This window comes from Gopherus evgoodei, chromosome 2 (genome assembly GCF_007399415.2).
Source record: "Gopherus evgoodei ecotype Sinaloan lineage chromosome 2, rGopEvg1_v1.p, whole genome shotgun sequence".
Taxonomy (NCBI): domain Eukaryota; kingdom Metazoa; phylum Chordata; order Testudines; family Testudinidae; genus Gopherus; species Gopherus evgoodei.
The window spans coordinates 65,836,303-65,853,231 of record NC_044323.1 but is presented as its reverse complement, the minus strand read 5'-3'; the positions used below and the strand labels follow the sequence as shown (position 1 = coordinate 65,853,231).

Sequence of the window (16,929 nt, the reverse complement as noted above, 5' to 3'; positions counted from 1 at the left end):
CTGGATGGAATACCAGGGTGGAATTCAGCTCCTTCCACTAGAGGAGTGTAGTCTTGCATGTCAACAGGAACAAAAACAGTATAAAATTGTCAATAGAGTAAATAGATATGACTGACTGCACATAGGGATCAGCTCTGTTCAGTATAAAAGTGCCATTTTTATGTAGTCAGTCGTCAGTATAAGACCATATTTTAAGTTCAAGGTAAGAAAGTGGCTACTTGGGTCCTGCAAAGTCTTCAATCCTTTGACCTGAAAACTTTTTGTACTGTGTAAGAATTAGTGTTATATAAGTGGTATTTAGATTTGAAGAAATTTTATCATAAGTATAAAAACAGCTTAAATGAACATAATGATGTTCAATAAAGCTGATACTGATGGCTTCCTTAGTTCGTTACCAATAAAGGGAATAAAATACTAGTAGTAATAAATGCTGAGAGAATGTACCGGCCAGTTATTTAAGTACACTTTGTAGAAGAATTAGCCCATCTCCAGTGAGAATTATAACAAAAGGATTATTGTCAATGTAACTAATAAAACATCATGGGATATGGTTTGTGCTGCATGTTGCCTTCAATGTGCAGACTGAGGCATGATGGACAGCCAAGCCCATTCAGAGTTGAAGAAATAAGTTGAGTAACATGTACCATGAAATGTGGTATTATAGCAGTAGTATAATTATCAACGAGCTTCAGTGAGAATTTCATTTAAGATAGCTGGTAGTTGCCTATATGAAAAGGCAATCTTATCTATTCTTCCTTATACAAGTCAATCTGATATTTAGGTCCCCTTCTGAGAAACAGGTTTTGATATTCTTTTGTCACAGTAGCTGCAGCATTTTTTGTATTGTTTACTTGAAAGGAACAGCCGTCTGGCTTGTATCTAATTGATATTACATTTTTAGTTTTCCTTCTGTCATGTGAAAAAAAGTGTAGCAGTTTTTCCCCACTACATCAAAACTGTCTTTCATAGTGGAATTCTTTAGTTGTTTCTTCTTTGGACAGTTAGGCATCCACTTCAGACATGAAGGGCACTTACAAGTGTATTTTTTCTCTCAAATCTGGTTTGCTGTCAAGTGGATGACATTTTTTGTAGACTATCTGTTTGAAATGTCCTCTGAATTTTCTCTTCTCAATATATCATCCCCATTGTCCTCTGATGTGATCTCAGGCTTTTTTAGGTATAGAATATACAGAATCTAACCCTTAAGTTTATGAAAACCTGAAATGATGAGTTCGTGAAACTATCAAAGTTGTATTGTTGTTCAGACAAACTAGTCACTTTAGATCGTGACCTTTGAATAGCAGAAAAAAGAATAGCAAAAATACATCATTGTTGTTAGGCTAGACGATTAACATCTCCTGGTCTCTCTGATGCACTTCCTCTAGGCTTCAAGGCAGCACCCCTTTTCTTGTGTATTTCACACTCTCTCTCTCACATAGGGTGCTGTGTCGTAGTCACCTGTGTCTCAATCTTGATACCTTAGGTCTGACTTGGGCTCAGAAACTGTATTTCTACTCCCTCTGGGGAAATGACTGTGGTAATTAGTGACCAAAGAGCTTCCTTAAAGCAAAGTATCATTTATTTAAAACCATTTCAGAGAAAGTATATTTCAAAAACAGTAAAACATACTGTATGCATATCTAGTTCTTCTTTAAGGCTTGCCATTCCCTGGGTCTGGAAGGCTCGATTCCTTCACAAAACATTTTCTGTACCAGCCTGTCTGCCTACACTTGCTCACAAAGAAACCCTGGCCCCCGTTTCAACCTCTGAGAGGTCTTCTAATTGTTCAGTCTTCATTTGATCTCTAAATCCTAGGTTAGTTTTACAGTATGTTGGAGACAAGATACGGGATCTTTGAAGCTAACATCTGGCCCCCATTGTCTTCCTAGTATGTAACTAGGTATTCTTATCTGGAAAGCTATTTTGTTGCCTTCCTGTATAATTCACAATGAATTCAAACATTATAGTAAACATCCACTAACATGTTAGAACAGTATATTCACACAAGAAAATCTTATAACCCAATACAGAATAACCTCCCCTCCCTGAGAGGGGACATAAGTTTTCAAGTACATAAAAAGTTGTTACAAGGAAGAAGGAGAAAAATTGTTCTTCTTAACCTCTGAAGATAGGGCAAGAAGCAATGGGCTTAAATTGCAGCAAGGGTGCTTTAGGTGGGACATTAGGAAAAATTTCCTAACTGTCAAAATGGTTAAGCACTGGAATAAATTGCTTAGGGAGGTTGTGAAATCTCCATCATTGGGGATTTTTAAGAGCAGGTTAGACAAACACCTGTCAGGGATAGTATAGGTAATACTTAGTCATGCCTTGAGTGCAGGGGACTGGACTAGATGATCTCTCGAGTCATCCATTCCGATTCTGTGATTTAAAAGGTGTAAGTAAATTTAGCATTTGTGGCAGGTAGGGGGAGACGATGCGAGGCTGCACTTTATAAACTAGATTAGGCACCTGCTTTGAGGCAAATAACTCTGAAGTACTCCAGGCAAGAATGGTTTTAGCATGCAGAAATATAGTTAGAGGCCTAAGGAGAGCTGAGGTGCTCCAGTCTTCAGAGAGCTGTGTAATGCTTCCAAAGACAAAAGATTCCAATACACCCACTAAAGACTTTTCATCTGAGTGTGGACTCAGCCAGCTCTAAAATGAAGACAAGAGTAAAGAACATAGATTACTGGTACTACTGGTACTAAGAATGCATCAAATTATTGAGTTAGATGAGGAATTCAGCACTCCAAGATAAGCTAGGCAATTGTGTGCTGTACCCATTACTTATTACATTTATAATTGTCTCTGTGTGTTTTCTCATCTTTAGTAGCTGTTAATTGTCTCCTGTCTTATACTTAGATTTTCAGCTTTTGGGGGCATGGATCATCTCTTCATGTGTTTACAATGCCTAGCATAATGAGGTCCTGGGCCCTGAATAAGACCTGTAGGTGCTGCCACAGTGATTAATGATAATAAATACAGAGACTGTAGAAGAATAAATGCCAAGACAGTGATTCTGTCAACAGGGTATTGAAGCTGTCAATGTACCAAGTGCTAAAGGAATATCAGCACTTATGATGCTAATGACCCACAATGCATTGAAATCAGCCTCCATGACTGAGGCCATAGCGGCACCAACAACTTGGACAATTTCAGCTATGTGGCTAAAATCTTCAAAGAAAACTAATTATATGAGGAACCACTCCAGAACTCCAAGGAAGCCAAGAGAATGAGGAGAAATCAAAGGATGGAGAAATGATAGGAAATGTTTAGTTTTCAAACTGAAGCAGAAGTCTGTAGCTTCATTGAAGTCTGAAACTGCTTGACTGAATAACTGCGTTTCCAACTGACAGCACTTTATAGCTAAGCATGGACAGAAAGGAATGGCAATGGCCTGAGACACCATGGTGGTTGGCCTGAGACACCATGGTGGTTGGACAGCCCATGTCTCCAAAGCACCTGAACTCTTTGAAAGCTAGAGGAGTTCAGGCCTTTCTCACGCATCAAGCTGAGATCCAAGGATCCAGTCAATGATAACTCAATTTTTTTTCATTGTCCTTACACTAAAGGGCAAAGAGTTTTTCAACTCCAGTTTGGTGGACCAGTTACTTTGACTGTTGATGGAAAAGGGTCATGTTCTTAGTGCAGACAGGGCTAAAATCCCTTTCCTTCTCTTTTCAATCTGTATTTTTCCTTATTTCATTTTTCCTTCCATTTTCTTGCTTCTAGGTGTTTTTTTTTTTTAATTTTTTCCTTTGTTCATTTACTGTGCTGTCTTTCTTTTGCTATTTGCAGACTCAGTAGTACACTGCACATGGAATTGCTGGAGGGGTAAAATTACCAACAGGATAGTAGCTCGTCTGTATTTTAGGCTCTTGCTTGTATCGTATTGTCTGCCAGTCACAATGGGTGGCCCGGGCAGGTGTTGGAGGGCAACTGGAAGCATGACAGGTATGCTTATGCCTGGTAGGACACAGACAATTTATGGTCCTAATTATTGCTCAGTCTCATATCTTCCTTTTTTTGGGAGACAATGACTGGGAAGGCTATTGTAAGACCATTCCAGCAACATTTGGAGTCCTCAGATGTATTTGATTTTAGCTCTGGGTATAGAATAGTATGGAGACTATTAGTCTGGGTTGATGGTGTTTGGGTGATTTCATGTTGATAGACAAAAGTAAGATTTACTTGCTGATTCTTTAGATGTGTTAGAAATTTTTCCCTCCTCTTCCCAGTTGGAGAAACTTGTTCAATGAACTGCCTTGTTTTAGTAGGGTTTTTCATTTCTTAAATATATGTTGGTATGTGTTTTATATTAGATTAGGCATGGTCAAAGAAATTAGCCTTGCACTTGAAGCAGAAAGTGGTGAGGTTTGTGATGGTCCTTGGTTCTGGGGGGAGTTCACTGCAGTTTTGGACTACCTCGGAGAAGGTTCTGTCTCACGTATGGCCAAGCTGTACTGTAAATGTTGAGAGTTCCATTGTGACAGAGGAACAAAGTTGTTAACCATGGGTTTTGTCCTGCAGCTCTAGACAATCTTTTAGGTATCCAGAGCCCAGGCTATGGGAGCACTTTGAAGTTAAGGAACGAGACTTTGAACTTGATTCAAAATTCTATGGAAAATGAATATAGAGCACAGAGGACAGGTTTTGATGTGCTAATGGTAGCCCATGTTGTTGAGAAGGTAAGCTACTAGTTGGAGTTTCCTAAATGCTAAAGGTTTCGTGCTTTGTTATATCTCTTTGCTGTAGTCCAGCTGAGAGGTGGCAAAGGCATCAATAATTGAGGTCAAGTCTTTGTCCTACAGGATGGGTTAGAGTCTCCCAGCCAATCGGAGATGGTAGAAGGCATTACTTGCTGGCGTTGCAATGTGACTGCTCAGCATCAGTGAGGAATCAAGGAGTACTCCTAGACTAAGGACTGAGTTGACCAGTTGTGAATGTGAACTTTCACTCAAAGGAGACTTACACTGTGGCTGCAAACTCTCCAAAATACTTTCCTCTGACCACCAGCATCACCTCTGTTTTGCTGAACTTCAGCCAGTTTGTCATCCATGAGCTGATCTCATCCAAACACTGGGCCATCTGGATTGTAGTGGTGTGGTGTGGTGGTGTTTGATGAAGGATCGATAGAGCTGTGTTATCTGCATATTGCTGGCACTGGAGTCCATGCCCAGTGACAAGTTCACTGACAAGTTCACCTAGTGATTGCATGAGAAGACCGGAGAGAGAATTGACCCTTGTAGAACTCCACAAGTGAGGGTTCTAGCAGTGAAAGTGCAGTTTTCCATTTCTACTCTTTTTGGGTGCATACCTCCAGGGAAGGACTCAAACCATTTTAGCACATTATTCAGGATTCCTGCCACACTTCTCAGGCAAGACAGCCGTATCTCATGGTTAACAGTGGATGTCTGTCTTCTCTCCATTGATAGGAGGGGATCATTCATCAATGCAAGTTCTGTGTCTTGGCCTGAATCTAAGTTGTGCTGGATCTAGAATGTCGCCGTCAGTTAGATGAGTTTGTAGCTGGCTTGCTGCTAGCTTCTCTATGCATTTGCTCAGGAATGGGAGATTTGATTTTGGGTGGTGTTCTTCGGAGTTGGTTGGACTATTGCATAGCTGTGTCTCACCGCCTCCACCCTCCCCACAACATATCACCCCTCTCTTTTCAGACACATATCACTGTTTGAAGGAAGCCATTATAAAACAAATTTAAAAATCCCTTGCAGGGTAACATTTTACCCCACTACAGACCTTTCATGCTTGTGCATTCTTTGATGCACGTGATGTAAAAGAAATGAATTATTTTCTAGGATTAGTTGTGTTTAGTACTGAGCACCAAGTATTTAGTATTAAAGTAGTCTAGTTTGCTGATTCTCTGTGATTACAGAAGTACAGTTTATTAGTTAGGTTAGCTGGTCTTTACTGAACTGTCTTCCAGTTGTATAAATACTATTTTTGCAGTACAGCATATTGCACAGAACAACTTTGCAATTAGAAATATTGCTATATCAGGAAACAGGAAAACACATTGTTAAAAAATACATTCAGGAAATATATTACTCAAAGGAGTTCATGTTCACTTAATGGAGGAAACTGACCGCAGAGACTGTTTATAAGCCCATGCAGAAAATAGTGTGACTTGTATTTTTCAGTAGCTTCCATAGTTGTTAATGAGTAGGGGAGAGGGTTTTAAGAAAATGAATGCAGTTATAAATAGAAAAGTTTACATTTAAGAAATGTTGGTTGTTTTGATAAGTGATTGACTTCTAGGCTGCTCTGTGAAAGTGGTTTGTTTAAGCCAACTGTCTAATTATGATGCAAGTTTAAAATTCATGTGCACTAAAAGAATATGATGAACATTGTAGCTGATTTTTTTTTTAATGAGGCACATGACTTACATGCTGGTTTATCAGAAAGCACTGTTGGTCTTTAAATTGCTGAAAGAAGAGAGATTACATGTTAACAAGGTGTAATTTTCTACTGAGTTGGCCAAACATTGTTATACTAGATTGTGTTGCAATTATTCTTTCCCCAAACATCAATTTCTCAATAAATGGCTTGCTTTTCTTGATGATTTAAGAGGTTTTTGCTCATCTTAGTATATAGAGATTTATCATTAACATTTGGATTCCAAAGCTGGTCAAAAAAATTGTCAAAACACTTTTTGACAAAAAATGGTGGCTGAGTTAAATGGAAATTTTCATAAATTCATTTTACAAGTGAAGGCCCTTTGATAAAAGCAAACTCTTCATTCCTTCCCCCAGCAAGAGTTTCAATGAAATAATTTCCCAATTGACTCTAGTAGTTTTTGGCTATCATTTTGTTTTACTTTTTAAAAACCAAGGGTCAAGCCCAAAATGGGCCTAAAAAACCAAACAAACATTTAGGGATTTCTAGGAATTGCTTAGCAAATAGGAGGGAATATTCTCTCTGGCAGAGGAGGCAGGATCATTGCAATCCAACTGCTGAAGAGAAGCACGCTTTCCAGTAGTTGTAGGGCAGGAGTAAGCAGCTTCAGGGTGTCCAGAAGCCAACTGGGTGTGCCTAGGGGAAAGGATCAAATATTGCTCTTCTCTCCCTCATGCACTCCAGGTCCCAGGGGGGACACCGAGCACTACCCCATCTGTCAACAGCAGGGAAGCAGACAAATCTGCCCAACCACAAAGGGGTATGAGAGAAGGGGGATCGTGAATCTTCTTTCCCTCATCTGCTCTCAGAATACTACTATGTTTTTTGTTTGGTGTGGGTGCTTGGCTTTGTGTTGCATGAAGACAGGGATACCCAGTGCTTCTCTTTTTCCTGCCACAGCAGCCCTTTGAAGTACCATTGGGAAAATAGATTTCACTAGTTTAGATAACTGATTAAATACACTTCACTATTAGTGAACAAGCAATTACAGAATTTCATCTGTGTGTCAAAGGGAGAATCCTATAACTCAAAGCCCATGGAGAAAAGTATTTTTTTTTTAACATCCTCCTGTATTAACTAGCCTAGCTTATAATGTTATAGTAACTTTGTACAGTAATTTGTCTATTGGAACACTTAGATTTTGTGTGAATACACTGTCAATTAATTTTATTTATTTTTTGTTACAGGAGCTAGAGTTAATGCCAAAGACAGCAAGTGGTTGACTCCCTTACACAGAGCTGTTGCATCATGTAGTGAGGTATGAAATAAACACTTTTTTTTTTAAGAACAGTTCCATGTAAAATAAAATACCGCATCTCAGACTACCTTCTATTTCTTATTCAGTTTTCTTAGAGTGAAACCACTGAAAATGCTTAGAGCCCAAGATGTTTGCAACAGATTTTTTTAATTTATCAAAAAAGGGGAAGGGGCATAACTTTATAATTCCAATTGCAGAATACAGAAACAAAAATTGCAAAAATAATATGCTCTTAAGTTTTCATTAAAAGAATCTAGAATAAGTATAAGTAATTTGTTTTTATTATTTTAGTACAATATGAACCGGAAATCCTTGTACATGGAAATAATAAATCATGAATGCCATTCCCATGACAGGGAATATTTCTGAATTCAGAACATAAAGTCCATGATTCCTTTGAGGTGAGATAACTGAAGTGGTTCAGTATAAGGGAAAAATACTCTAGAAAAAAATAGGGTTTATTTTCACCTATACGGCACAATTTCGTAGGGTGTTTTTTTTTTCATTTTTAATAGGCAAGCATTTTCATAGTTTCTGTATTGAAAACATTGAAAAAATTGTACTAGCAGCTGTAAGCGTTTTAACACACACACAAAGTATTTAGTTTGGACTTGTAGGTTTAAGTTTCATCTGAAACATTCAAACGTACAGAATAGAGCAGAGCAAGCTGCTAAGAAAATTATATCTGGCATTTTGTTTTGTCATAGAAAATCAAGGTTTTTGAAGCATATATCAATATGTTTCTGAATATAGAAATATCGTAGGAAGAAAAACTAAGAGGTGCATTTATATCATTGTTCAGATATTGTATTCTCTCTGAGTTTCAAACTGGCATTATCTGGAATTTTAATTCTATGAAATGTCATAAAATTAGCTCAGTAAAAATGCTGAAGGTTAGGATTGAGCTGCATTGTTGCTAGAGTCATGCGGGAGAATTTCACAGAACCTGCCTATGCAGAGTTCTGTACCTGAGTCATATCAGTACTATTATTGCTTTATTTTTATTAGAGAGAGAGAGAATGAAATGAGATGGTTTTGGTTTTGCAGAGTCTCAGGCATCAGACTTTGGATCTAAACCCATCCGTTTTAGATTTTGCTTTTGGGCCAAATAGTAGCATATAGCCGCTAGCCTAAATAAGTACTAATGTGGAGCTGTTGTCCCATAAGGAACTTGGGCACAATTCTTCTGTGAATGGCTTGGTGCATAGGCTACACCAGGGGTCAGCAATCTATGGCACGCGTGCCAAACACAGCATGCGAGCCGATTTTGAGCGGCATGCAACTGCCTGCCATGGTCCTGGCCCCCAGCCCCACTCAGCCCCCCCGCCCACCGCTCTCTCCTGTGGGGGCAGGAGGCAGAAGCTTGGTTCAATGGCAGCCAAGCTTCCCCCTCCCCTGCTTATTCCCCCAGCGTGGTGCTTTCCTGCCCTGCCTCCTCTCCATCCTTGCGCCAATCAGCTGATGGCCCTAGCGAGGAGGAGGGGGAAAAGCGGCAGCATGCACTCAGCTCCATAGAGGAGACAGAGGGAGGTAGGGACGAGGCCTTGGGGAAGGGGATGGAACAGGGCATATCTCTTCCAGCCCCCTGCCATGAGCCACTCAGGGCAGGGGCCTGGGAGCACCCCTACGGGCAGAGCACCTCTGCCATGACCTCCCCCCCACAGCATTCTGCCCTGCATCCCCAGACACCCCCAGCCCTCTGTCCTGACCCCACACGCACACTCAGCCCTCTGCCCTGACCCTTGAACCCCCCACCACAGCCTTTTGCCCTGAACCCCCCATACCCTCCATCCCTCTGCCCTGAACCCCCTCCACCTCAACACACACCCAGCCTTCTGCCCTGCCTCCCCACAGTCCCATCTCTCTGCCCTGAACCCCCACACACCCACAGCCTTCTGCCCTGCACCCCCCATAGCCCTCTGCCCTGACCCCCTCACACACACTCAGCCTTCTGCCCTGCATCCCCACAGCCCCATCCCTCTGCCCTGAACCCCCACCCCCACCCAAGCCCTCTGCCGTGAGCCTTGACCCTCCCACATCCAGCCTTCTGCCCTACACCCCAGCCCTCTGCCCTGATCCCTGAACCGCCCCCACACACCCCAGCCCACCCCACCCCACCATGGTCTGGGGTCCCGGCCGCAGGCCCTGCTCAACCCGCTGCCGGCCTAGGTGAACAGAACTCTAGGCTGGCAGCGAGCTGAGCAGGCTAGTGGTGTAAGATCAACATTTTAATTTAATTTTAAATTACGCTTCTTAAACATTTTGAAAACCTTTGTTTACTGTACATGCAATAGTTTAGTTATATAATATAGACTTTTAGAAAGAGACCTTCTAAAAACGTTAAAATGTATTACCGGCACACAGACCCTTAAATTAGAGTGAATAAATGAAGACTTGGCACACCACTTCTGAAAGCTTGCCGACCCCAGAGCTATACTATCCTTTAGGGTAATGCAGTATGCTCCCCTGAGAGAGTCTTACTGAAGCAGCAGTCCCTGCACTCTTCTGGGCATTGGGACTATAATTGTTTCTGCCCCTTGTGTGAGGGATGGGATGCTCTTTGCATGCTTTCTCCTTCATTTCCTCCTCATCTGTGAATACTCTCACTAGGATCTGTCACAATTTGGCTAATGATTTTTTGGTTTCCTCTGCTCAGTTAGTTATCACTCCTAAAACAAGAATATTAATTTTTCATTTGTATAAGTCTTGCCTTGCTTCTAGGACTGTGAGGTATAATAAAATGAAAACTGTAAATCACATTAGCATAGCATTAACATAACCTTAGCATATAAGAACTTGCAGTGAACTGGTTTTATTATGGCAAAACTACGTATAAATCTGGAGATTGGGACCAGCCTTCAAAGGGTAGCACTTTTCTCCCTCACAATGGACCAACCCAGAGGTCTGCCCCATAGGAACTTTTTAACTTCTACAACTACCTCCCACCCTCCTCTCTCCCCACAAGGAACTGGACTCCAGCAGGACTTCATTTTGACCCAACCCCTGCATGCCTTAGATGTGCAAAAAGCTTCAGCTGATATACTGTAAAGCAGTCTGTTTCTATAGCAACACAGGTCACCTGGCGCTCATTTCTTTGTATTGGCTCCCCATTGAATATAGTCCAACTTAAGTCTGTCCTGATATTAAAAGCCTTCCATGGGCTTCTCTTAGCTACCTGAGAGAGCACTCTCCCTCTGTGACCATGAGCTCTTATAACAGGGGTAGGCAACCTCTGGCATGCATGCCAAAGGCAGCATGCAAGCTGATTTTCAAGGGCACTCACACTGCCTGGGTCCTGGCCACCTGTCCGGGCGGCTCTGCGTTTCAATTTTATTGAAGCTTCTTAAATATTTTTAAAAGCTTATTTACTTTACATACAACAATAGTTTAGTTATATATTATAGACTTGCAGAAAGAGATCTTCTAAAAACATTAGAATGTATTTCTGGCATGTGAAACCTTAAATTAGAGTGAATAAATGAAGACTTGGCACACCACTTCTGAAAGGTTGCCGACCCCTGTCCTATAACAACAACATTGTGTCAAAACAATGAATCTTATCAGCCAACTCTGGAAGAGCATGTGGGAGACACAGTGACTGGATCTAAACTATGGAATTTACTCCTGCAAGAGATAAGTGACCACAGAAATAATTACTTTTAAATGCAAAATTTATTTATTCTTCTTTTTCCATAGGGTTTCTACATACTCACAACATGCAACGAAACAAATCTTATGCACTAATCAAATTTATTTATCCTAGAGGTTAGAATGGAAGAAAGAGAGCTTGTTAGTGTTGTTTCTACTTTTACATATTTGGGAGGCACTTAAATATTAGGATGATGGAAGATCTTATAAACAGATGGATGGGAACACATATTAGCACACCCTGCAGCTGGGAGCAGCACAGGGATGCTCCCTCTTGAGCTGGTTACTGACTGGTTTCTGGGGCGGAGTGTAGTTGTTCAAGCTCTTGTGTACAGTAGCTAAGGAAACTCTGTGATTAAATCCTGGTTTTGGTATAATCCAGTAGAATTGTCCTCCCAAATGAGGGCAGACCCAATTAAACAAGAACGTCTGGTCACCCTAAATATCTTGAATATATTTGGTGATTTTGTTTTCAAACTTCTTTTTCTTGAACATATTTCAGCTTAGACTTTTAGTCTTCAGAATCTGCATTTGCACTCCGTTTGTGTGCTGGCGTGTTTTGTCAAAAAAAAAAATTAAGCAGATTCATTTAATTTGAAAATACATCACTGCACATACACATACTAACTGTACACTAAGACCAGAGTAATTTTTTTTACAGTAAAATTAGTGTTTCCTTTGACAATTTGTGCCCAACCCATACAAGAGCTCTTCTAGTATTTATTTCCTGATTCTTGTAGTGGTTTCATTGATATTAGTCTCAGAGGAGCCAAAGACTTGATATATAATCAGCTTTTTCCTAGTAAACCATTAAATACATTTTGGGTCCATATCCATTTCACTATTCATTCAATGTACATTTCTAAAGTGAGGCTCAAGTATTTTCTAGGTTGCTCTTACACGTTTTGTTTTGTTAAGAGGAGAGGAAATTAAATATATAGTTTAGGATAACTTTTGACAGGTTCTTCTAATGGAATAAATACATGGAATATAGCGTTCCTATTTCCGCTCCACCCATAATTCACAGCGATGTCTAGGTATTGCAGCACAGACATATATGCATAACATTGCTCTGCAATTTGAGACACCTGCAATATTTAACCTTAGTAGAATGTTTTAAGTTCAGAATGGTAATCTGATTTTTGCACTCTTTTTTTGCATTTGACTAAAGGAACAATTAATTAGAAAACTTTGTGGACTTAATGAAAAATGAAGTATTGCATCTACAGCTTAATATTTGTATTGACAAGCTGTTTTCCTTTGTATGCAATTGTGTGCATATGTTATTAACAGGATTGTTTTTGGTTTTACTTTCTGTAAGAATGTAAAAGGAATGGTATAAAAGTTTGCAGTTTAAAGTTGATTTTATAAAGGAGAATGAAACTTCTTACTTACAAAATTACTGTTGTATAGAACTCTAAAGAAGGATTGTCCCTTTGGCACCATTAACAATTATATTCCTTTTGAAGATGTCTGTTTATAATATGATAGTATTATATACACGCACATATCTAAAAAGTATGGTTATTAAACTCTCCATATCTATAATATACCATTTGCAGCTGTTTTATTCTTTGAAAAAAGGTGTCTAACATTTGATAGTAATATATTTTTAAGTACAATAGTGCCTCACTAATGCATACTAATAGAGGGAGCCTTGAGCATTATTGATGTTGTGATGGGGAATTCCACCAGTGTCAAATGCCAATTGTAAGTGCCTTAGCCGTGTTTGAGGGATCTATAACCATCACAGAAGCTTGCTGGGTTTGAGAATAAACTTTTAACCTGAAAATACATGTGAATGCAGTTTATCAAAGTGTGAATTAGTGAGATTCTGTTGTACTTTACAAGGAGTTTCTAAGTGTATTCTTTTAGTTCTTTGGTAATGTAATTTATTTTATTGCAAATATTTTCAGGATGCTGTTCAGGTGCTGTTAAAGCATTCAGCAGATGTCAATGCCCGTGACAAAAACTGGCAGACACCTCTACATATAGCAGCTGCAAATAAAGCTGTTAAATGTGCTGAAGCTTTGGTGCCTCTTCTAAGTAATGTAAATGTGTCAGATCGAGCAGGTAGAACAGCATTACATCATGCAGCCTTCAGTGGACATGTTGAGGTATGGATTATTTTCCAGATCTTGTTTCTTAGCCCTCTTGCCTCCCACCAAAGCTCTGATTATTTGTTATTTGCATATGTGTACATGATCTGATAATGGTAAAATGTACAGTAAAGTACATTTACAGTGTTAACATCCCCATACTAAAGCCCTGAAGAATACTGTTCCAGTGGTGAGGTGTGGACTTCTTACTAGCCTATAGGAATGCTTTTTCTAGTTTCTGTATTCCCCCAGAAAAAATCAGCAAACTTTTATTTGTAGACTGGGTTCTGCTAATATGCATAAGCTTAAATTGTAAATTAATTTCTAGTGACTGAAGCCATAGTGTAATTTATCGACTTTAAGCAATTTGTATGGAAATGAAAGGTTTTTAGTGTGTAAATTTGTAGGGTGATTAAATACATAGATTTTTAACTAACTTCTTTAGTTTTAATAAACATATAGTATGCCATGATTGTTAAACAGTTGCATAAAATAGGTAATCCTGAAATATTTTGGTTGTCACTTGATATATAATTTAGAGGACCCCATGATCACAACATTGTCACGAATGTGGGCAGCCAGCATACTTGAATGCACAAAATATCAGAAGCAATGTAAATGGAATGGTGTTTTAAAAAGATTTAAAAATTTTGTTCATTTCACCCAAGATTTATTCTTTGCTTTCATTATTATGCCACATTCTGTGCATAGTTTTATATTCTGAGCAGAGGTATTTTACTTATTTTTCTTTCTTCACCCTAGATGGTGAGTTTGTTATTGTCTAGAGGTGCCAATATTAATGCATTTGACAAGAAAGACAGACGAGCTATACACTGGGGAGCATATATGGGTACGTACACTTTTGCAACTGATTCTCTGTGCATTAGGGAGTAAGTCAGTCACTTCATTTTATTGAATTTATATACTTGGCAAAAACATTTAGTCATGGTTACTTAGTAGATGATTACGAGGAAGGTGTCTATACATCTCATAAAATTTGTAATAGGATACAGCAAACTGTCTGTCTTTTTTTAATGAATGCTTTTGTGGCAGAAAAAAATAACATGCTAATTTATTTTAAGAAAGGAAAGCAAAGCAGTTTCCCCCCCTAAACATTAACTTTTGATTGAAAATTTGTGTACTAATGCCCCATGGCTATTAAGAGGAAAGATCGGCATACGAGGAAACTGAATAGAGAGAAATATAATTCTCCATCACTCATAAGTGGTTGTTATAGAGTCATAGAAATGTGACTGGAAGGGACCTTGAGAAGTCATCTGTTCAAGCCCACTGCACTGAGGCAGAGTCAAGTGAACCTAGACCTTCCCTGACAGGTGTTGTCCAATGTGTTCTTAAATATTTCCAAAGATGGGGATCTACAGCCAGAATTTCACTATCCTTTTAGTTAAAAACCTTTTCCCTAATATCTATCCTAAATCTCCCTTCTGCAGATTAGGCCCATTACGTCTTGTTCTCCATTCAGTGGACATGGAGAGAGACTGATTACTGTCTTCTTTAGAACAGCCGTTAACATATTTGAAGACTGTTACAGGTCACCCCTCAGGTTTTCTTCTCAAGACTAAACATGCCCAGTTTTTAACCTTTCTTCATAGGTCAGGTTTTCTAAACCTTCTGCCATTTTTGTTGCTCTCTATTGAACTCTCTTCAGTTTATCCACATCTTTTCAAAAGTATGCCACTCTGAATTGGACACATTAATCCATCTGATGCCTCACCTGTGCCAAATAGAGCAGGACAGCTGCCTCTCATGTCTTACATATGATACTCTTGTTAATATACCCCAGAAAGATACTAGCTTTTTTTGCAAGTGCATCACACTGTCTCATTCACTTTGTGATGTGCTGTAATTCCCAGATCCTTTTCAGCAACTCCAATACCTAGTCAGTTATTCTCCATTTTGTGGATGTACATTTCATTTTTCCTTAAGTGTAGCACTTTGCACTTGTCTTTATTGAATTTCATTTTGTTGATTTCCAACCAGTTCTCTATTTTGTCAAGACCATTTTGCATTTTAATCCTGTTCCCCAAGTGCTTGCATTTCCTCCCAGCTTGGCATCATCAACAAATTTTATAAGCATGCTTTCCACTCCATTATCCAAATCATTAATGAAAATATTGATAGTACTGGCCCTGCAACTGATCTCTGTGGGACCTCCAGTTTGATAGATAACCATTGATAACTACTCTTTGAGTATGGTCTTTCAATCAGTTGTGTACCCACCTTATAGTAATTTAATCTAGGCCACATTTCCTAGTTTGCTTATGAGAATGTCATGTGGGACTATGTCAAAAGCCTTATTAAAAATATTATGTTTTCTGGTAAAGTATTAGAAGCTGACTCAAAAAGGAGGAAGAATAGCCTTTAAGATAGCTGTATTTCTGGTTGGTTGGTTGGCTCCCTGCTTGGGTTTTGTTTTGTTTATTTAACAGGGAAATGGACCAAGAATAAAACGTCAAATTATTGCACTTCCACATTTATTCCAGGATTTCAGCCTCTTCTTCTTCGAGTGATTGCTCACATCCATTCCAGGTAGGTGTGCGCGCCGTGCGTGCACGTTCGTCGGAAACTTTTTACCCTAGCAACTCCAGTGGGCCGGCAGGTCGCCCCCTGGAGTGGCGCCGCCATGGCCCTCGATATATACCCTTGCCGGCCCACCCGCTCCTCAGTTCCTTCTTACCGCCGTGTCGGTCGTTGGAACTGTGGAGCGTGGCATAGCTGTCCTCCACGTCCCTAGCTCTCCTTGTTGACTACCGTTATTATTACAGTCGTTAGTTAGGTCGTTAAGTATAGTTAGTTAATTAGTTGTAGTGTAAATAGTATTGTATATAGTTGTTCGCCGGTCTGGGCTGTAGCCCTTCCCGGCACCTGGCACCGGGCTCATGCCTGGTTCGCCGGGCTTTAAGCAGTGTGTGGCCTGTAGAAAGCCTATGCCAACCAGTGACCCCCACGACGCGTGTCTGAAGTGCCTGGGGGAATCGCACAGGTCGGACAAGTGCCGCATTTGCAAGGCTTTTAAGCCCAGGACAAAGAAGGAGAGAGACCAGAGACTCAGGACTCTCCTAATGGAGGCGGCACTTGACCCGGCAGCTTCACAGGCCATGATCTCGGCGCCGGCACCGGATCGCACCGGCACCGGGAAGACTCCCCGGCACCGGGTGCAGAGGCGAGACCGTCAACGTCTGCTACTCCAGCCAGGCAGACCCGAATGGCGCGCCCAGCATCGACATCGGCCGCGGCGCTACCGGCACCGTCGACTCCGGGCCCGGTGGGTCCGTCGAGTCCGGTGCCGCCAAGCTCCCCCATAAGATCTGGGGTTGAGCTATTGGTCCCATCCACTCCGGAGACCTTCGCCTCGGCACGGGACCTTATCGCCCTAACTGAGTCTACTCAGCCGCCACCCCCGGTACCTCCGGTGTGGATAGCATCTAGGGGCAAGCCCATGATGACGGCACCGTCTCGGGACTCGCGCTCGCGATCCAGGTCCCGACG

General features: G+C 40.5%; 1 protein-coding gene across 2 annotated transcripts in view; it reads left to right on the top strand.

The window, feature by feature from the left end:
• ANKRD28 (ankyrin repeat domain 28) overlaps positions 1-16,929 on the top strand; it is a 233,907-nt gene that overhangs the window by 128,384 nt on the left and 88,594 nt on the right. For both annotated transcript variants that reach the window (XM_030550866.1, XM_030550867.1), the window contains exons 4-6: positions 7,602-7,672; positions 13,237-13,437; positions 14,182-14,269. In XM_030550866.1, coding sequence (XP_030406726.1) covers positions 7,602-7,672; positions 13,237-13,437; positions 14,182-14,269 — 360 coding nt within the window. The remainder of the gene's footprint in view (positions 1-7,601; positions 7,673-13,236; positions 13,438-14,181; positions 14,270-16,929) is intronic.